At 39.7% G+C, this 22,532-nt stretch overlaps 1 protein-coding gene across 12 annotated transcripts in view; it reads right to left on the bottom strand.

The window, feature by feature from the left end:
• Positions 1 to 22,532, bottom strand: part of BRIP1 (BRCA1 interacting helicase 1) — a 142,179-nt gene that overhangs the window by 102,608 nt on the left and 17,039 nt on the right. For all 12 annotated transcript variants that reach the window (XM_065573186.1, XM_065573188.1, XM_065573184.1 and 9 more), the window contains exon 7: positions 2,688 to 2,978. In XM_065573186.1, the coding sequence (XP_065429258.1) occupies positions 2,688 to 2,978 (291 nt within the window). The remainder of the gene's footprint in view (positions 1 to 2,687; positions 2,979 to 22,532) is intronic.

Here is a 22,532-nt window from a genome sequence, read left to right as displayed (position 1 = left end):
TTTAACAACAACAAATATAATGGCAGAAACGAAGCAGGCAAATATGACAGGATCTATAACCTATCATACATAAATCTGTAAGGTACATTTCAGAGTTTTGCCAGTGAACCCAAAGAAAATTTTAATCTATTTTACAAATAGCAACCTGGCAGTGGAAGAGGGTGGGATGGATTCTAAATCATGAGCAATTAATTAATAAATCCAAATACATATAGTTAATTCAACTAGGAAAGATAGAAAATAAAATAATATGGCACATTCACATCCACCCACCAATATATCAACTTTCTTATATCATCAAATTACCAACCAGAAATGTCTAGTGAATTTAAATCACATTAGAATCCACCTGAGCTTGTTCATTTGTATGTCTCCTCTGTGCTAATAGCTCAGGAGGGTGTCATGTTTAACAATAAAAGCAAATAATAGTTGTTCTGCTCATGACTTTGACAGCAGTCCTTCCACTGGTGTTCAAGTACATCATTTCGAGGTTGGTTTGGGTTTATTTGTTGTTGTTTTTTCTGGAGGGGTAGGAGAGAGATTGGACAGGCAAATCTTAATGTATGGGTTGGAGATGATACCCTGGAATTACAGGGAGGAGTGGAGAATTTTAAAATTTTAATACTGGTTAACACTGGTGTCCCTAAGGTATAACTAAACAACTATTATTTCTCTGTTCTAGTCAATCTCAGTACAGTTTTTTTTTAAACTATAAAATTAGTTGCTGTGAATTCTATTTTTTCTTTGATAAACTTTTAAGTAAACAAAACCAGCAAGAAGAGACTAAATCCCTGGAAATATATACTTTAGACTAGAGGCAATTAAGGCTGCCTAGTCATATGAAGATTGATAACATGAACAGGAAAGCCCATCCCTTTTTAACAGTGTAACACAACCCTAAGGGGCAGATTGTCAGTTGAAATGTTATCACACTTAGTGCCTTTTCGCTCACAAATTGTCAGTTATCTGCTTATCAGCTCACTTCTGTAATATAGTCTTGGTTAACACAGACACCTAAAGTGACAGTGTAATTGGCTCTCATTACCACTACTATTTACCCTTAGAACTTGGGAGCATAAAAAGCAAATGCTCACTTATACGTGATGAATACAAAATAAACTTGAAGCCCCAACAAGAGGACAAAACAGAAACTAGGTACAGTATGACCATATATCCTTCAAAACAATTTGCCAATGGAGACAACAAAAGCTGTTCCTATCAGCCTCAATAGTTTTCTACAGTCTGAGTCGTACATTGGAAACCAGCAAAAACCTTTTACTGGATACACACAATTATTAAAACATTTAATTTGCTTATAGACACACTATTTTTGGCATAGAATGACTCCTAACTAATCTTCCTACATTTATGATCAATGTATGTGTGGTGCTGATATATTTTAAAAGTGACCAACAAAGGGAAAAAAAAAGTGTGTGCGCCCTTTTTAGCTTCCTTACAGGGAATAGAGGCAGCTGGAAAAAATTTTCGACTTGCCTTACAACTATCAATATCAAGGTTTTGCTGCAGGACTTCTTGAAGGACTAAAAACTGGAATAAGAGTTGCTCAGCTCACAACTGACGGAACAGGGAATAAGGGAAGGATTGAAACGTGCACAAAGAGCTTTTCTCTTAAGTATTTGTCAGCAGCTTGAATTAAAATAAGTATTATAAAACAAAACGGTGTTAACAGTGATATAAAAATCCCGTCCCCTCTCAATTTCTTAAGATTTAGTCTTGTTCAATCTGATGTGCAGCCAAGCCAACTATTTTCTTGTCCTCTAGCAAAAACAGGGAAGTCCAGACCTGATATTTTAAATGGGTAAACAAGCAGAAACACACTACTTTTTGGAACATTCATTTCAGAACTTCTATATACACTATGAAGCAGCAAAAGATGGCAATTTTGTTAGGCTTTGCAGATTATCTGTAAATAAATAAATTCTGCTGTGCTTTTGCAGTCTAGTTTTATTTATTTATTTTAAATGTAGGCTGCAAAAGTGGAAAGGAAACAAGATAGTCTTAAAACAACTCTGAAATGGCAAGCAGAAATCCTAAACTTGGTTAACCAAGATGATGATGAACAAATTATGTTATCAATAACACTTATTATCATAGGGTGAGCAAGCACAGTGTATCTCTGCTAGCATCATTAGCAGATTATTTGTTCCGGATTTGTGGTGGGTTATCCACATGAGAAAAGGCTCTAAATTACTACTTACATAACACAGGTAATTAAGTCCCTATCCTCTTAATTTTGCAACTAGAGAATTATTACAATAATTTTACCCCCATGCATTCTAATCATCTTCAATGCCCAGATACGCTCAATAAAATAAAATAAAAGAATAAGCAGAGAGAAATCAGGCCTGAATGGATTATTTAATTTAATTTAAAAAAGAAATACGTTTTGAGAAAGCAAAGGTTATTGCAATTGTAATTAAGCTCCCAAATTAAAACTATAATCGTACATTGTCATAATCTATTACACTTTTTAAATTTTGATGCTGTGAATCAAGATTTACTGAAGATTAATGGTCTAATGCAAAATGAATTAGAAGTTACAAAAGGGCTTCCAACCGGTGTGCCATTAAGAAGTTAGAATGTTACTCAATCCAGCTGCTCAGGCAGCTAAATCTTTCATTAATATTTTTTAATTAATACTCATTTTCTGAAACAAAACTACTCACATTTTTTCCTTCCAGCAAGTCTGCGCATTTTTCATTCCTGTTACTACTTCTGGATACCACTGGATGAACACAGGTATGATCCCGGCTAGAAAGAATTGTCATACGGACACTGGAGTACACTGTCCTCTGCAGCTCTCTAGTAATCTGAGCTATTTGCTTGTGTGTTCGAGTTCCAAAAAATATTTTGGGGATGTGTGGCTTTCCTCCATTTTCCTTCCTCTTTGCATTACTAACATTTTTACAATTTTCTTTTGCAGAAGAACAGGAACACTGTGTGCAGGGGCCAGGAGACTGTAACCAAAAAACGGAAAGTTTATTAGGCCATTACCACTGCAAACTGCATATACTAAATCTCCATATTGACCATTGAGCGTTTTCCTCTAGGGTGGTTCAAAATGTCCCATTAATTAATCTATCAAACTCTGAATAGTGGACTCAAGTTAAAAGTATACACAAAACATTACAAAATCTCAAAATAATTTTTAAGAGAGTTTAATTTGTTATAAAAAGTTATCGTAGAAAAGAGAGTATCTCTCAAGTAAAAAACCGTAAGTAATTACCAAATTCTCCATCTGCTTTTTTCTTTATATATTCTTTGCCAGTCAGCATAATATTTTCCAGGTTAATATGCCATTACTTTGATGGAAATTAAAATGTTACCATCGAAATCAACATACGAAATTTAGTAGCAAAGTTGATGCATGTCCTTGGTTATACCATCTATTAATTTCACATATAGAAAGGTTTACTGGTACCGTTCACTGTCTCTCCAGGATTTAAACAAACCAGATTGTGGTTAAACTCAAGTGCTGTGCCAGTAAAATAACATTATTTTGTACATGACATTTTAATTTGTTTATTCCTTTGTGCCAGAAAAGAGAGAGAATTTTAAACTAATTTTTACAATGCACTAGGAAAGTTTTTCTACTTTAGGTTCATTTTCTGCCATCATGCACAGCCAATTACCTCTAATTTACCTGTGACAAATTATTACAATGAAAAAAGCCAGGACAGTTTAGTAGCAAGTTATGCAGGACGCCTAGAGTTAGGAGTTCCCAGGCCAGGCCTTAAGAACTGAGTAAAAAAAAAGCATGTTATACAAGAGACACATGCTGTCTTCAAACCAGATGGCAGCCTTTGTTTCATAGCAGACAAATGAAGAAAAAGTGAGAAACATTAATGTGGGGGAAAAGGATTGTTTATTATGTTTCTTAATTTGAACAAGTTCTTATATACTGACTGCCAGCTAAAGGAAATTACTTTTCCATTGAGGGCTTGATCCTATAAGGTGCTGAGCACTCTGGCCTCAATCCAGTAAAGCACTTAAGCATGTGACTAGTGCAACTGAAGTCAGAGAGACTTCTCATATACATAAATTTAAGCATGTGCTTAAGAGCTTTGCTGGATCAGGACACGACTCTGCAGCACCTTGTAGGATCAAGACCTGACTGGGCTACCAAATTAAAACTAATACTGAAAACTTTGTTTTAATATGGTTTCATCTGCAAATCAAATTTCACTAAATTGGCTTCAAAGCATATACTCTATTAGTAATACACTCATCATGGTGTTATGCCATTAGTCAATTCTAGTGAATACTCTCATTTCGCCTTAAGAGTTTCATAATTCTTAACTAACAGTACTGAATCCAGGAAAAATATTTGGAATAGCAGACAACTGTGTTTTTTTTTTCACTCCAATTACTTTGTCACAGAGAAACTCATCCTCCTCAATCTCTTCCACAACATAAACTATTGGGAAGACTAATCATTAGGATTTATGTAGATGACACAAAGAAAATGTTAAGAGATCTGTAAGAAGAGTATCTTGTCTGTACAAGTACATGCAGTAGTGAAAAACCGATCAGCACGTGTTAACAGTGTAAAATAGTTTGCACTTGGTTTTTAGTTTGATGGCGCAAGTAGCAACAAACTGTACTTGACAGCTGAAAGTTTTTCCCTCTGCTTTTAATTGATTATCCTTCATAAACAAATGCTAAGTCATGGAATGTGTTACACCACAATACTGGGGATCAAGCTGTCTCTTAGCCTCCACTCTGTGGAAAAGCAAGTTCAAATTACCCTGAGTCCCACTCAACCTTGTCCGCCATTAAATATTACAATACATGATAGAATGGATGTAAATGTGACCCTCCTGGAGCTGTCACTCACTGGGATAAAAGGTTCACTGATGTGCCAAATAAACAGGCCGTCAAAGCAGATAAAGTTACAGCCATGCTGGAATTGTTACATTCCCCTCTCAGGTTGCCAGTAACAGCAGATTTCATTACGGTGTGCTGCCACATTAAATAGCCAGTTCCAAATATCCTGCCTTCTATATTGAATAATTACTTATTCACTGAAAGGATAAAAAGAAGAGAGTTATGAATGGGGCTCTTGTCAGCAGTGAAGCAGGAAACAGCTGACATGTGGTGTACGTTACATATGCGGCAATATCCGACTCAGTTTATACTCTCAGAAAATTGGAATGCAAATTCTATCGTGATATTTTGATCTATATTCTATTTTGGTCTTTGAAATAATGATATTTATTAACATACTAAGAAAATTAATGTAAATAAGCTGCAGAATCAGTTTACTTTTGCCTACTGTGCTCGCCTTTTTGCCCATATCTATCCCCTTTCATTTGAATCCATTTTTTTCCCCTCAGAGATGATGCAATACCATTAATCCTTTATGGGAGGATAATGTGAGGCCTAAAAAATTTACTTTACTAAATGTAAATTTTAGAGAAATCTAGACCAGTACACCAACAATTTCCCAAAGCACAGTAATATTTGCTGTCCTATACTGTACTTATACAATCAAGATGATTGGAAAATGCAATTCAAATTCTTTAGTACAACACCAACAGTGGTAATTCCTTTTACTGTATCTCTGGGGAAAAAATAAAATTCAAAGAAACTTTTTATTAAAAAGTTTTAAAAAGGTAAAATTAAAACCATAATGCCTGCATGTGTGTGGGGTGTATATAAATTACAGTATTTTACAAGTGACCTTAAAGTTTTTCTTAAAAGGATTAAAATTGGCATAATACTGGCTTTAAGAAGCACTTCACTCACTATTGCAGCTTTAAAATGTTACCTTTTACTAAAAAATAAAATAAAATAAAATAAAAAATAAAATAAAAAAATAAACCAACATCAGGAAAGCTGTAAACTCAGGCTGATTTTATAGTAACCAGTAAAAGTATATAACTGCTTTGCAGTAGTCATAACATTTCTGAAAACCACAGACGCCATCAGCCAAGAAAAAAAAAAAAACACTTTAAAGAGGTGCCTGTATAACAAAAAAAACCAACAACCCAACAACAAAAAAACCCCACACATTAAGAAGGCTCTTATTTGAGAAGGTGAGCCCTTTATTTGCATTAAACCAGAGTTTCACACTTTCAGATGCTCTTTGTTAGAAATTTTTTGGGAAAGATCTTTCAATTATACGGTATATAATATAACTGAAGTGCCTATAGGTTAGGCATTGACACATGAGGAAGCACTTCATAAAACAATTAAGTTTCGGGTTTCCATGAGCTGCGTGACAAGTGGGTTAAAGTAAACAGCATACAGGTTCAATCAGTAAAGAGGATTGTCTGTTTTAGTCAAGCTATTCCCCAACCCTGCTTGAGTACAATTAATTTATGACCCAGCTGCATACAGCCACATAATTTCATGGTTTAATGGGTTATTTTTACGTTTATTTTCTAAAAACACATTTTTGAGTCAAAAAATTCAGCCCCTCTAAGCTTAACAATTAAAAAAGGATATTACTGTTCAACTAGTTCAGGCCCTCAAAATTTGCTTTCATTGAGGAAGGTAAGTTTCGGGCAAAATTGCTGGAGGATGCATTGCATGTGCGCTGCAAGCGTACACACACACACACTTTTTATATTTAAAAATAAATTATTTTGGGGTCCTCAGCAATCAATACTTATATTTCTGTTGCAGAGGACCCAAACAAGCCTTTAAAAATAAAGAGACTCTAAATGTCATCATAGGATTTACCTTCCTTAAAAAAAGTTACTGTTTGGGACTTCAGCAGGCTAGATTTCTGGTAGACCATAAAGTAAAGAAGTGCCCATTTTATGACTTAAAACACAGTAAAATAATCCCAAACTGACAAAATATCTCTGGAAATCAAACAACATAAAGCAGGAATAATTAAGGCAATAGGATGGTTAAAGCAGCAACTTCTCCCTACATCTTGCAATACTCACTCATGCAAATTTCTGTAGAGATTTTCTTGTTAAAAAAAAAGTTGGATTAGGTATGAAATAGCTGAGCTTTTAAACATTTTCGTAAGTGACCCTTTGGGTTCTGCATTTCTGTACCAGAAGCTATTTATACCATTGTAGTTGCGACTTAGCATAATTTATGACATTGTAGTCTTCCATTACTGTAGAAAGAGGAAAAAGAGTCCTAGTTACTTTTCACTGTAAGAGGTAATTACTGTATAGTTGGGGAGTACTGCAGTAAAAATTATAAATCTGCATTTCAGGAAGGAGAGGAGCTTGCTAAGCTACAACAAAAGTATCTGTCATATTCCTTTCAGGGCGACTGAGAAATAGTGAGGAAAGAAAGTTAATTTGTATACTAAAACTTATTTTACTAACAGCCCAAATTTGTTAACCTTCAGGACCCAAGTTTGTTAACCACAAGACCTAAGTTTTAATCTGTATTTGGCAGGAAGTTGAAGAAAGGGTTCAAATGGGACTTCTGTGGTTGAGTTTGTGTTATATTTATATTGCTGCTCCAACAATGTTCTTGAGTTTGTTATAAATTGTATGGCCTATTATTTTATTTTGCTTGTAAACCCCTTGGGACAGGGAGCACATCTGCATCTGAACAGTCTGGTACACCACACGTGCTCAATAAATATCTTTCTCCTGCATTTCCCAAATTATATAGTACCTATTTTGGGTTTTAAATCTTTTTATTGAAAGAATTCCTAGATACACACAAAGATAGTAACTGGGAAAAACAAGTTAAATTGTTAGGCTAAAGAAAAACTTTATCTACATCGTCATTTTATAACTCATTAAACTATTTAGAATTAGAGGAACATACTTTTTTTTAAGGAAAGATGAAGGGCAATACCTAATTTATCCATAAGGCCCTGTTCCACAGGATGAAAACAGACAAGTTTACCCAGAGATGTTAAATATGATTGTGCTCCATCTGTGTTACTGCTTGGCCTGGAGAGCCAAACTATGATAACTGGTTTAAAAATACCAAGTGATTTAATCCTGGTAGAAAATACTGGTTTAAGCAAGGACGTTTTAAAATAACTGGTTATAGCACAGTTTGGCTCCATCCACACTGAGCTAAAAAAATAGTTGAGCTAACAACTGTTTACACCATCTATGGTTAAATTTTATCATTTTCACTGTAGAATTTAGCAAGATTTTAAGGGAATGGACATTTATATGGATAACAATAATTTCCAAAATTATAGTAGTTAATGCTTAAAAATGTTTGCAAGAGATATAAAATCCTCATGCTTCAGGGCTTAAACCAATTTCTAACTAGTAGGAGGTGGGATGAGACTTTCAGGGGATGGGAGGGAATTATTAAATATCTACCTCCTGCAGGTCTCTTGCACCTTCCTTAGAAGCATCTGATGCTAACCACTGTTAGACACATGATACTGGACAGGATGACTATGAGTCTGATCCAGTTTGGCAATTCCTTTGTTCCTAGGTAGAGGGACTCAAAATAAACCACCTTTCCACATCAATACTCATGATAAATAATGCAAATGTCAGATACATACATACATACACTGAGAACGTCCACAACATCCAGCTTCCTCTTGGGGTGTCAATTATAAAGGTCTGCACAGCCTTGCCTGAGGCTTTTAGGATTTCATTTAATTGTATCCACTTGTGTTCTTCTTCTACCCATGATATTATGTGAGTAATATTGCCCTCCCCCACCCCTGCCAGACACACTGTGTCCTTTCACTACCTTCTCTTCTCCACATTTTTGCTCCTCCATTCCTAGAACTGAGTAACTCTGATACTCAGGAGGTGGATCTCATGGTCTCCTGCTCTTTTTTTGCTGCTCTTGGGAGCTGTTCTCCTCCTCCATCTGCCTCAGCTCAGCGCTGAGGCTCAGCGTCTGGCACTTCTCCTCCTGCAACCAACTCCTGAGCATCCAGAAGCAGCTTTCACGGACTTGAGCGATGTGCTTTCTGATCAGCTCAAAAGGCCTGTGACATTGTTTAGCTTGCACTGATGTCTGGTAACTTTCCTAGCCAGCTCACTCCACACTCTCTTACAGTCAACTTATTTTACCTGCAGATCTTGGTGCTGGACTTCTACTTTCTTGGACTTGAACTCAGAGTCCTCTTTGCACTGCTGAAGTATCGTCACCTCACTGAACAGCTCTCTGCCTGCTCACTCTCCAGAGCCTGCTTTGCCTTCTCAAAGTTTGCTGTCACTCACTTTGTGTGTTCCAGCTGTTCTGTCAGCTCCTTCATAGCTTGTAACTGCCTTTCTCTTATCGGCTGGGTTTGTGCCTCATGGGTCTTTGTCTCATCATTCAGGGTCTTCTTCACGAAAGACATTTTCTGTTCCCACTTTAATGTGAGTTCCCACTATGGAGCAGTGGAGTCTACGGTGTCTTCTAGCTCCATTCCCAGTACCTTCAGCTTTTTCCTCAGCTCCTGCTTCTGGGTTTTTGCTCTGTTCCTATGTACTCGCTCAAGGTGTCCTTGATGTTCATTAATCTGAGATTCCAATTTACAGATTTTTTTTTTTGCCGTGTTCTTCTGGCTTTCTTCCTCTTCCGTCTTAGTCACGGCTGCTTACGTTTCCTCTTCCTTCTGGGCCAGCTGTCTTAAGTTCTCCAACGTGAGTTTGCAGCTCAGCTATCTGGTCATGCGGATGGGTGGAGTCTTCCCCATGCTTCGTGCAAGTTATCCCCAAGTCCAGCCGCTGCTGTTCTTTGTGACACAGGTGCTCTTCCACATCTGTGATCATGATCTTGTGTCTGTTCTTGCATTTCAGGGCCGGCTTTAGGCACCGCGGGGCCCGATTTGAAGGCGCTGCCGCTGAAGTTCTGCCGCTGTCTTCGGCGGAGGAAGGACCCTCCGCCAAAATGCCGCCGAAGACAGCAGCAACGATTGAGCTGACGACGACGACAGTTTACTCTGTGAACCATGGGAATCGGGGGAAAGGTGTAAAATAGCCCGTCTGCCCAAGAGAGGAGAAAGGCGTCTGTTAGAGACTCCGGACTGCGTCCCATGAGGGAGCAGAATTGACGACACTTCCTGTTCTCGCTGGAGGCAAACAGGTCCACCTGGCGATGACCCCAGAGCCGGAAAATTTAGAGTACTATATCCCAGCGGATAGACCACTCATGACCCTGGAACGAGCGGCTGAGGGCGTCCACAAGCCCGTTGTGCGTCTCTGGGAGGTAGGATGCTGTCAGGTGAATTACGTTCTATACGCAAAAGTCCCATAATGCGAGGGCCTCCCGGCACAGGGGAGAGGAGTGAGCACCACACTGTTTGTTGATATAGAACATTGTTGGAGTGTTGTCCGTGAGGACTGAAACGCACCTGCCTGCCAGCTGGGATTTGAAGGCTATGCATGCGAGGCGCACCGCTCGTAATTCCCTGACATTGATGTGCAACGAAAGATCCTCTCATGACCAAAGGCCTTGGGTTCTGAGGCCGCCCAGATGTGCACCCCCATCCCCGATCCAATGCGACCGTTACCAGGGATAGGGAGGGCTCGGGGTCGAGGAAAGGCCCTCCCACGGGTCGAGCCACCATTGAAGGGAGTCCAACACCGGCCGAGGTAACATCACCACTGATTCTAGGGAGTCCCTGACCGGCCGATAAACCCCTGCCAACCAGGACTGGAGTGGGCGCAGTCTGAGTCTGGTGTGTCTCACCATGTAGGTACATGCCGCCATGTGCCCTAGTAATTTGAGGCAGTTTCTTGCTGTGGTGGTCGGGTAACGTTGGAGGCCGAGGATAATGTTGGACATAGTCCGGAATCTGGCCTCTGGGAGATATGCCCTGGCGTGTGTTGAGTCCAGAAATGCCCCTATGAATTCGATTTTTTGGGTTGGAGATAGTGTGGACTTGGCCTCGTTGAGTAAGAGGCCTAGCTCGAGGAAGGTCTGCCTGGTAAAGACCACCTGAGCCTCCACCTGCGCCTTGGTCCTGCCCTTGATGAGCCAATCGTCCAGGTAAGGGAACACCTGAATCCCCTGCCTGCGCAGGAAGGCTGCCACGACTGCCATGCACTTCGTGAAGACCCTTGGGGCTGCGACAGACCAAAGGGCAGAACCGTAAATTGTAGATGAGCATTGCCCACGAGAAACCTGAGGTAACGCCTGTGCTGAGGGATTATCGCAATGTGAAAGTATGCGTCCTTTAAGTCAAGGGCAGCATACCAGTCTCCTGGATCCATGGAAGGAATGATGGAGGACAGGGACACCATGCGGAACTTGAGCTTCTTTACAAACTTGTTGAGACGCCGCAAGTCCAAAATAGGTCTGAGGCCCCCTTTCGCTTTCGGTATTAGGAAATAGCGAGAGTAGAAGCCCCTGCCCCGTAGCTCCTGAGGAACCTCCTCTACTGCCCCTGATGCGAGGAGGTACTGAACTTCTTGAAGGAGAAGTTGCTCGTGAGAGGGGTCCCTGAAGAGGAAGGGAGAGGGGGGCAGTTGGGGCGGGAGGGAGGAGAACTGGATAGAATATCCCCTCTCTACCGTGCGAAGCACCCAAGCGTCCGATGTGATCCGGGCCCACGCACAATAGAAGGGGGACAGACGTGACGAGAAGGTAAGGTTGGATGGATCCAGGGTTCTGACTGGGAGGCCGTCCTCGACCAAGCTATCAAAATGGTGGTCTAGGCCCCTGTGTAGGCCTTGGTTAGGCAGATGACTGGCCGAAGGGCTGCTGTTGTTGCCTCCTCCTGCCCGTCCTTCCCCTTCTGCGCAAGGCATCCCCTCGATTTTGAGGCTGGTACGGCCGTGGGGCCTGTGGTGGCCTGAACTGCCTACATTGGGTGACCGGGGTGTCTAGGCCTAATGAACGGAGGGTGGTCCGTGAATCCTTTAGACTATGAAGCCTCTTATCAGTCTTCTCCGAGAAGAGCGTGGGCCCTTCGAAGGGGAGGTCTTGGATCGTTTGTTGGACCTCATGAGGGAGGCCAGAAACTTGAAGCCAGGCTCTGCGCCTCATGACCAGACCAGTCGCCAACGTGCATGAGGCTGAATCGGCTGCGTCCAAGGCCGCCTGGAGGGAAGCCCGGGTAATCAATCTCCCCTCTTCAACCAGGGCTGAAAACTCGGTTCGTGACTCCTGTGGAAGGAGGTCCACGAACCTAGACAAAGCCGAGCACGTGTTATGTCCATACCGGCTCACTATGGCTTGCTGATTGGCAATGCGCAACTGCAGGCCCCCCGTTGAATATACCTTGTGCCCGAACAGTTCCAGCTAGCCGTCATCGGCGGTAAGAAGGAACTGAGGGGGTGGAGAGTCGGCTGGCCCCTATATACAGCGCCATGAAGGTGCCACTCCAGGGGGCGGCGAAAACGACCCTACGGACGCTGCTATAGTAAAATCTTCTGGCTGGCGTGTACACGGCGTGCACACACCTGCTTGGAATGGACATGAACAATCACTCGAAGAAGAACTTGCCTTTTCCTTTGTATTTGTGCCACAAGGTATCCTGGCCCAATTATGCCCACTGGCAGTGATGTGGACCAGCTCCTGGTGGCCTTATTCCTGAAGTAGGAGTTTTAAATCCAAAACATGGGGGCCTTTCACTTATAGAAGCCTCCTCATCTTTCCAAGGATGATCTCTTGCTTCATTCTTGCTGCTCAGACAGCCACTCTGGGCTACATGTGTCCTATCATCCAGTTCCTGCCAGAGTGCTTTCATCTGGTTGTGTAGTTTGTCATGGTGTTTGGTGCTCATATCAGGGGTTTGGTTATCAGCATGTTCCTGAGCTTCCAGAACCCGTGAAACAAGTTCTACCCTTTCTCTGTTGCCCCCACTCAAGGAATCCCTCTGTCACTCAGAACATCTCATTGGGCTTTTCTCCCTTGTGTCTGGTTTGTTTCCTGTAAAAAACTGTACATTCCCCAAGTTCTCTCTGCACAGGCTGAGACTAGAATCTGGGTCTCTCCCTCAGGAAAAGTGAAATTTGAAACTCAGCTGACCTCCCATCTCTAAATTGGTGTCCACAAAGCAGTTTCCTTGGCTAGTCCAAGTTTCCCTATCACTGCGAAGCCTGGCTTCCCCATAGTAACAGTCCCACTTCTGAGAGTTTGAGATTTTTGGGGGTGCAATGTCTTTTTATGTGCCTCATTTTCCTACAACAAAAAGAAATTATATCTGGGGCTTGCTTTTCCTTCGTCCAAAGGAATGAAGTGGTTGTGTAGTGGTCAGTGCTGGATCCAGTACTAGTTAATATTTTGATTAATGACTTGGATAATAGGGTGGAGAGTGTGTTTATAAAATTTGCAGATGACACCAAGCTGGAAGGGGTTGCAAACACTTTAGAGGACTGGATTAGAATTCAAAATGACTGAGAAACCGGAGAATTGCTCTGAATTCAACAAGATGAAATTCAATAAAGATAAGTGCAAAGTACTACACTTAAGGAGAAATCAAATGCACAACTACAAAATGGGGAATAACTGGCTAGATGGTAGTACTGCTGTGAAGGATCTGGGGGTTATAGTGGACCGCAAACCAAATATAAGTCAACAGTTGCAAAAAAAAAAAAAAAAAAGGGGGGGGGTAATATCATTCTGCTGTGTATTAACAGAAGTGTCGTATGCAAGGCCTGAGAGGTAATTGTCCCACTCTACTCGGCACCGGTGAAGCCTCCACTTGGAGTATTGTGCTCAATTCTGGGTCTCACACATTAGGAAAAATGTGGACAAATTGGAAAGAGTCCAGAGGAGAGCAATAAATATCAAAACCTGACCTAGGAGGAAAAGTTAAAAATACTGGGAACATTTAGTCTTGAGAAAAGAAGACTGAAGGGAGACCTGATAACAGTCTTAAAATAAGTTAAGGGCTGTTATAAAGAGGACAGGGATCAACTGTTCTCCATGCCAACTGAAGACAGGACAGGAAATAATGGGCTTAATCTGCAGCAAGGGAGATTTAGGTTAGATATTAGAAAAAGCTCTCTTACTATTAAGGGTAGTTAATGTCTGAAAGAGGCTTCCAAGGGAGGTTGTGGAATCCCCATCAATGGAGGTTTTTAAGAACAGGGTGGATAAACACCTGTCAGGGATAGTCTAGGTTTATTTGGTCCTGCCTCAGTGCAGGGGGCTGGACTTGATGACCTCTTAAAGTCCCTTCCAACCCTGCATTTCTGATTCTATGAATAATAAAAGAAGAGTCAAATGCACTGAGAGAGTTAAGTGTAAAATAAGGTTAAACAAACACTGAGGCTATGATCTTTGAAGCACAGAGATAAGAGGACTTCTTGATATCTTCTTCTATATTTCATTGGGTACAAAGCCATCAGTGGTGAATACCTGTTGTGTGAAATCTCACACAAGCACACCCTAGTAAGATATCAGAAGTGACATTACTAGAGCTTTTCAGCTATTCTTTTTTAAAACGCTTTTAAAAGGAGTAGTATTCTGCTGCTACAGTCTCTTGATTAAACTGCACAAAGCAGCTGTTTATCCACTCACAGTAACCAGCAGGTGAACCCGATTCAATATTTATCACAGGCTTTCACAGATCACTGCTAACCAAGCAAACGTTTTAATTAAGCTGGAACTTGCTTCAAAGAGCTCATTCAAGATGTCAATCAGCGGGTAAGAGATCAGATACGGTGTCAGGTGAGAGTGTGTAATACAAATCCACAACTTTCTTCATCCCATTGCTGTAAATTAGCCTGCTTTAGAGTCTGGACTCTGATTGTAACAGACTGCCAGTCTCCTGGAATGTGTAACTGAAGTCACTCAAACTCTATTGTGAAGGTTGTAAGCAATATGTTAAACTGCAGTGGGCTAGCACATTAAGACAGATTCTTTTCACAGTTGTTTTTTGATACTCCAAGTGTTTGTTACACTACTCTCCATTTACTGTTTACTTTTTTACCTAGTGTAAATGGGGATTCCTTAACACAGCTGCCCCAGTTTCTCAAAGTCAATGCTTCTGCATAATTCACCAAGAGTACAACAAGGGTATAATTTCTCATCTAGATTTATACTAGAACTGCACTGTTTTGTAAGAATCCCCAGTTCAAGAACAAACATGGGTTCCCAGGCACAAAGAGGCTAAAGATAGTCAATTGCTTTGGACAGGAAGGGCCCGGCCTTCATTATGTCTACAGACATTCCCTTGATACAGCACTGGAAGGTGCTTCTCACTAGTTCTCTCATATTGATTATAGGCAATAAATGGGGCTCAAAAGCTAAACACAGTAAATAGTATAAAACTGAATGGTTTAATTAATCATGACTATGAGGACAGCACCATAGTACACTGTTTGTATCTATTTTCCTGAAATAAACGAAAATAAAGATCAACACAGAGTTATTGACAAATAAAATGTCAGTCTTAAAAAAGACGTTAAAGTAAATACTATATATATATATATATATGCATTTGGAATATAAATGAGAGAAACAAGAAAATAAAGTATTTTCCTCAAAAGTGACTTAACTATTATAACGATTGTAAACTAGTTCATTTAATCAAAACACTACTAGTATCACAAGAGCATGTGTTTACCTTGTGTTAATGTCCAACGGGGCTTATAAAAATTAGGGCTGTCAAGCGATTAAAAAAATTAATCACAATTAATTGCAGTTAAACAATAATAGAATACCATTTATTTAAATATTTTTGGATGTTTTCTACATTTATATATTAATTTCAATTACAACACACAATACAATGTGTACAATGCTCACTTTATATTTATATTTGATTACAAATATTTGCACTGTAAGAAATAGTCTATTTCAATTCACCTAATGCAAGTACTGTAATGCAATCTCTTTATAATGAACGTTGAACTTACAAATGTAGAATTATGTACAAAAAATAACTGCATTCAAAATAAAACAATGTAAAACTTGAGAACCTACAAGTCTACTCAGTCTACTTCAGCCAATCACTCAGACAAACAAGTTTGGTAACAATTTGCAGGAGATCATGCTGCCCACTTCTTGTTTACAATGTCACCTGAAAGTGAGAACAGGCGTTCGCAGTGCACTGTTGTAGCCGGCATCGCAAGATATTTATGTGCCTGATGTACTAAAGATTCATATGTCCCTTGATGCTTCAACCACCATTCCAGGGGACATGTGTCCATCATTTTCATCATCTGAATCAGATGCCACCAGGAGAAGGTTGATTTTCTTTTTTGGTGGTTCAGGTTCTTTAGTTTCCACATCGGAATGTTGCTCTTTTAAGACATCTGAAAGCATTTTCCACACCTCATCCCTCTCAGATTTTGGAAGGCACTTCAGATTCTTAAACCTTTGGTCAAGTGCCGTAGCTATCTTTAGAAGTCTCACATTAGTACCTTCTATGTATTTTGTCAAATCTACTGTGAAAGTGTTCTTAAAACGAATATGTGCTGGGTCATAACATGAAATATATGGCAGAATGAGGGTAAAACAGAACAGGAGACATACAATTCTCCCCTAAGGAGTTCAGTCACAAATTTAATTAACGCATTATTTTTTTTAAGCATCATCATCGGCATGGAAGCATGTCCTCTGGAATGGTGGCCGAAGCATGAAGGGACATATGAATGTTTAGCATATCTGGCAAGTAAATACCTTGCAATGCCATGCAAATGCCTGTTCTCATTTTCAGGTGACATTGTAAATAAAAAGCAGTCAGCAGTATCTCCTGTAAATGTAAACAAACTTGTTTGTCTTAGCAATTGGCTGAACAAAAAGTAGGACTGAGTGGACTTGTAGGCTCTGAAGTTTTAAACATTTTGTTTTTGAGTGCAGTTATGTAACAAAAAATATCTACATTTGTAAATTACACTTTCACGATAAAGAGATTGCACTGCACAGTACTTGTACGCAGTGAATTGAAAAATACTATTTATTTTATCATTTTTAGAGTGCAAACATTTGTAATCAAAAATAATAATATAAAGTGAGCACTGTACACTGTGTATTCGGTGTTGAAATAGAAATCAATATATTTGAAAATGTAGGAAAACATCCAAAAAATTGTAATAAATTTCAATTGGTATTCTATTGTTTAACAGTGCGATTAATCGCGATTAATTTTTTTAATTGCAGTTAATTTTTTTTAGTTAATCGTGTGAGTTAACTGTGGTTAACCGACAGCCCTAATAAAAATGTATAGGCCCATTTTAGACTAGATAGCTGTAGACTGAGTGGAGGGCAGTTCAGATTCTGTACTGATAGTTTTCTCTCCTGTGTTTCGCCCTCCCCTTGTCCTTTGTGTCATCACATCACGCAAAACCACAGGTTATCATTAATTTTGTTTTCTTTTAGGGAAAAAAAGATTGTCACAAGCTGCTTAATACATATGTTTTAATATACTTTCAACAGTAGTTATTATTAAGAGTGTATCAAGCTTGCCCATCCAAAGCAGCAGCATTTCTGGCTTGCATTTAGAGTTGACAGCTGCCTTTTTCTCCTCACAGTATGTTTCAGTTGGCCAGCACCACCACAGCAGTGAGTATTAAGCAATTTGATATATCATGTTATGTTTTGTTTTCTTGTAATGAAAAAGAAAGTGACTAGCCAGCCAAGCCTTTTAAACCCACAGCTGTGACAAAGTTACTGAGAAGTGTAAGGGCAAAACTCTATTTTCAGCCCAAAAGTGGCCTTGCACATTAAAGCAGAGGTGCACTGATGCTGAGCTGCGACAGTCAGCACCCTTGCTACAGTCACTCTGTCAATAAACACCTTATCTCCAGTGAAGTCAGTCCAGCACCCCCACTAGCATTACAACTCACTAATTGTTATAAAGATTAAAAAAAGAACAGAATAATCATGCATTGCTATTGGAACTAAGAATACCTTCCTCCTTATGGACAGTGGAAAGGTCTTCCTTAAAGCAACATACCCAAAGTCATGCAGCAAAAGCTGAGAATAAAACTCAAGTTTCCTGATTCCCATGTTTTTGTTTTGAACCAAGCTGCCTTCCTACAGAATGTTTTCCATTATGCCACCTACTTTTGGTTAATTCTTCCATCTCCCCATGTACACACATTGTTATATTACATTATGCCCATAACTAACTCCACTTGTTTCTTAACACTTGAGTTTTTGCATGAATTAATACCTAAATTTAAAAGGATTTTGTATGAGGAAATATTGTCTGTGGTTTGATTACAGTTAAATTAAAAAGATGGGTACTCCATATTTCTAGGTCACATATATAACCCTCCACTGACTCCTCTATATAACTGGGGTTTTGGCTAGTCTTGTAATCAGGAGGGCACCTCTGGCCACCACACAATTTAATCAAACTTTTTTTTACTGGTGACCCTTTCACATAGAAAGCCTCTGAGTGCGACCCCCCTTATAAATTAAAAACATTTGTTTATATATTTAACACCATTATAAATGCTGGAGGCAAAGAAGGGTTTGGGGTGGAGGTTGACAGCTCACGACCCCCCCATATAATAACCTCACAACCCCCAGTTTGAGAACCCCTGAGTTACACTGACCTAAGCCCCGGTGTGGACAGCGCTACAGGTTGAACCTCTCTAGTCCGGCACTCTCTGCTCCTGCAACATCCATGGTCCGGCATGATTTTAGTTAGCTGGATGCCCGCTTATCGTGAGTGGGTCCAAGTTTCCCGCGGTCCGGCAAAGTTTGTTTACAGCCGCCAGTCCTTGCTCTCAGTGTTCTGTGTTATTTAGCTCTAATTTATCCCTAAATATGTCTTCTAAGAGACCAGCAAGCAGTGGAAGTGTTGGTAATGCTGCTAGGCGTACCCATGTGTCAGTATCGATACAGGAAAAGGTGGAATTGTTGCAGAAACTGGAAAAGGGCACATCGGTACGTTGTTCTGTTTATTTGCCTCAGTGAAATAAAAATAAAAAGAGACCCGCTCATTACAATAATGTATTGACCTCCCATGGTTCAGCAAATTCTCTGGTTCGGCACCAGTCACGTTCCGAGGATGCCAGACTAAAGAGGTTCAACCTGTATGTCAGCAAGAGAGCTGCTCCCACTAACATAATTAATCTAATACTAATGAGCAATGGTAGTTAAGTCGACAGGAGAGCTCTCTCCGCAGCTACACTAGAGAGCTTGCATGGGTGCAACTGTGCCACTGTAAGCTCTTTAGCGTAGCTACAGCCTCAGCCACAATCTGGGAGAAAGAAGATTACCAAAAGTTGTAATAAATTACAGAAGTCTAACAAGAATGTTACAAAACTGCAGACAAGCACTCTGCAGCTAACACAACCTTTTTTCCATTTTAAGAGGGTTCATTATTATGTATAACATAGGCTGGGCTGCTCTGGAGCACTTCACTTATCCTGGTTATGACTGTAAATTCAAAAAACACACCCCTGAGCGTCATAAATTTTGCCAGCATAAGTGGCAGTGTGCACAGCGCTATGTCTGCAGGAGAGCTTCTCTCGCTCGTTGAGGTGGTTTTATTATGTTGATGGTAGAGCTCTCTGCTGTTAGCATAAAGCGGCTACATGAGGGACCTTCCAGTGGTGCAGTTGCATTGGTACAACTGTGCCACTGTAAGATCACTAGTGTAGACATGGCCTTAGTTTAGGACTTCTTTAAGTCTCAGCCTTGGAGATTTTTATTGGCATACACTAATCAGGATCAGGCACAGAAGCCCTAATACTCTGGGCTTGTCTACATTTACACTGGATTGACGCTCTGGCGATCTATCCACCGGGGGTCGATTTAGCAGATCTAGTGAAGACCCACTAAATCGACTGCCGATCACTCTCCCGTCGACTCCGGTACTCCACTGGAACGAGAAGCATAAGGTAAATCGATGGGAGAAACACTCCCGTTGACCCAGCACGGTGTAGACACCGCAAAAGGTCGACCTAAGCTACATCGACTCCGGCTATGTTATTCACGTAGCTGGAGTTGCGTAACTTAGGTCGACTTAACCCTGTAGTGTAGACCTGCCCTTAGAGATTATTTAACTATCAAAACAACACCTTTCACAACTCTGCTCCACCCTACTTCTCTGCAGTTGTCTCTTTTTGCAACTCCCCAGCCTGGCATCCCAAATTTTGCCAACAATGCCAGCGTCGCCCACCTATTTATCAACTTCTCTTACAAAGATTCCAATGCCCCTCTTCCCAATTGCCACTGATGCATGGAATGCCCTCCCTAGAGTGATCTGTAATACCATTACACCCTCTCCTTCTTCAAATCCCTTCTCAAGAACCATCTCTAAATATAAAGCTTATATGAAATTAGCTAATTAATTATAGTTAAGTTGAGGGACGGATGGGGATAAATTAATAATTATAACATTGTGTAAAGGAAATGTGTATATAAATGGTATGTTTGATTGCCATATCTCTATACTCTTTGTATGTCATTTGCCTTAGACTGAACTTTTTAGGACAGAGACTCCCTTCATATGTGTTTGATTGTGCCTACAAAAGTGGGGCTATGATCATGGCTGGGACCACTACTGGATGCTACTGCTATATAAATATCACATAACAATCTGTTTTAAAAAAAAAATCAAGAACATTATCATCGGGATATTTATAAAATTACCTTAGCAACAAGCAATGGCAGATAGGCACCAATACTTCTCTCAGTATACAAAAAGAATCTCTCTTTTTCAAACAATGGGGAGGAAAGCATGTATGAATTTCAATGCAATTACAAAGTGCATAAGAAGATCTAATGCACTACACCACAGACTGTGCCATGCCTTAAATCAGCTGTCACACACTTCTTCCTCAAATGTAATTGAAAACAATTTGGCCACTTGTATTGACAGGGCCAAATTGTTTTCAACGCCTGACATAAAAAGCATTAGAATGAAGGATCAAGGATATTATTAGAATAGGTTTTAAAACTGCTGACCCCAAGTAAATCAATGGGCCAGAGTTTTCAGTACCATGTTGGGGGGCTTTTTGGAGACAGGAGTATGATGCTGCAATATTATGGTAACTATTAAAAGGAAAAAACAAAGGAGTTGAATTTAGGACATCCGCTGTTATTACATCTAGTTTTGTTTGTACAATACCAAAACAACCAAGAGCAATTTTAAAGGGAAGAGAGTTCTCAGTAAAATGTGTAGATTATATTGATTCTACCATACTACACTGTACATTATAAAGCCCCTGCAAACACTGCAAGTAGCCTCATTAGCCACACTGGGACTGCTCATGTGAATAAAATTAAGCACGTGAGTAAGGTTTGCAGGAGCAGGACTATGTTACAAGCTGGATCAAGTCTTAAAATGAATGTAACAACTGAGATAATATAACAAAAATTATTCTGAGATGTACACTAAGTCCAACATTTTTGAGACTACCTTACAGGCACTAAAAATCTATTTTCAGGCACTTTAAAAAAAAAAAAAATTTCACAGAGCTCCCACAGTTCCAGTAGGCGTGAGTAAGAGCTCTTGTGTTCAGCACCTCTGAAAAGCTACTTTTAATTAGGTGCTTAGAATTAGACATCTAAATTTGAAAATTTTGGACTTATACCACAAGTATCAGCTATAAAATGAAACTATTATAACAGCAGTTAAGCCTTGTCAGACTTGTAACATTCTCCTGTCTTAACAATACACTGCATCAACAAACAAGACCAGAAGAAAGCATATCTTGCTTTCAAACAACACTTGGAATGGAAATACAAGTACCTACTTAAAAAATTCTAAGCTACAGACAATCTATTCCTTCTCTGTTAGGTCACAAAGAGGGATTATTTGGCAAGAAAATTACAGCTCATTAACTTCAAAAATTTCCTTGCATGCAGGAATGATCAAGTAGGATAAAACACTGAGATTAAACACAGAAAGTTTCATTATCCCACTGGTTAAGAAAAATAACTCTGTAAGAAACAGAAAAACACTTATTCTAAAAAGACACTATCCAAATTTTAAAACATATATAAAATTAAATAATTTTAAAAACTTTCCATTGTTTTTACTAAGCTATTAAAAAAGTAAGAAAACTTCTTCATCATTTGGAAACATTTGGTGTTTAGCCTCCAATCAAGGCACACACGTAGTCAACATTAAGGAGAACTACTTGCATGAATAAACCCCTTATTTTTGAGCATTGACAAAAAGGTGTTGAAATTAACATAGCTCTTTATATTAACTTTATTTTGCACTAATATCATCCACATCAGCAATGCTTTGGGAAGAGTGTTTATTAGTTAACTGCTCCTCCATACCTATCAAAGGCAGCACATACATACCTTGTTTTGTAGATGTCCCACCAAAAATTACAATTGAAAATTTGTTTAAGAAAGTGAGTGGTGAATAAGTATATCGTATGTATTCTTGTATTAACACCGTCACAAATATATAAATTAATTTTCAGTCCAGAATTAGCACTTACCCAATGCTAAAAATAACCTTAGGTTTTGACACACCAAAAAAAAACCCTTATGGCTAGTTGATGAGACAGCTGCAACAAGAGTTCTGTAAGTGGAGCGAAAGAGGAGAAAGAGGATATTTCAAAGAAATCATGGAACTAACAGGATGTTTGCCAACCATCATCCTGATCATTCTGCTTGTCTGTTGAATCCTACACCTTTTTCTTGTATATTTAGTTTTTAAGACCTTCACTGGCTTGAATATTTAGATTGTACGACCACTCTTACTATGTGTTTATACAGTTCCTATTACAATAGAGCCTCAA

This window comes from Chrysemys picta, chromosome 19 (assembly GCF_011386835.1).
Source record: "Chrysemys picta bellii isolate R12L10 chromosome 19, ASM1138683v2, whole genome shotgun sequence".
Classification (NCBI taxonomy): Eukaryota; Metazoa; Chordata; order Testudines; family Emydidae; genus Chrysemys; species Chrysemys picta.
The sequence above is the reverse complement of the archived record's forward strand: the minus strand, read 5'-3'. Positions and strand labels throughout refer to the sequence as shown.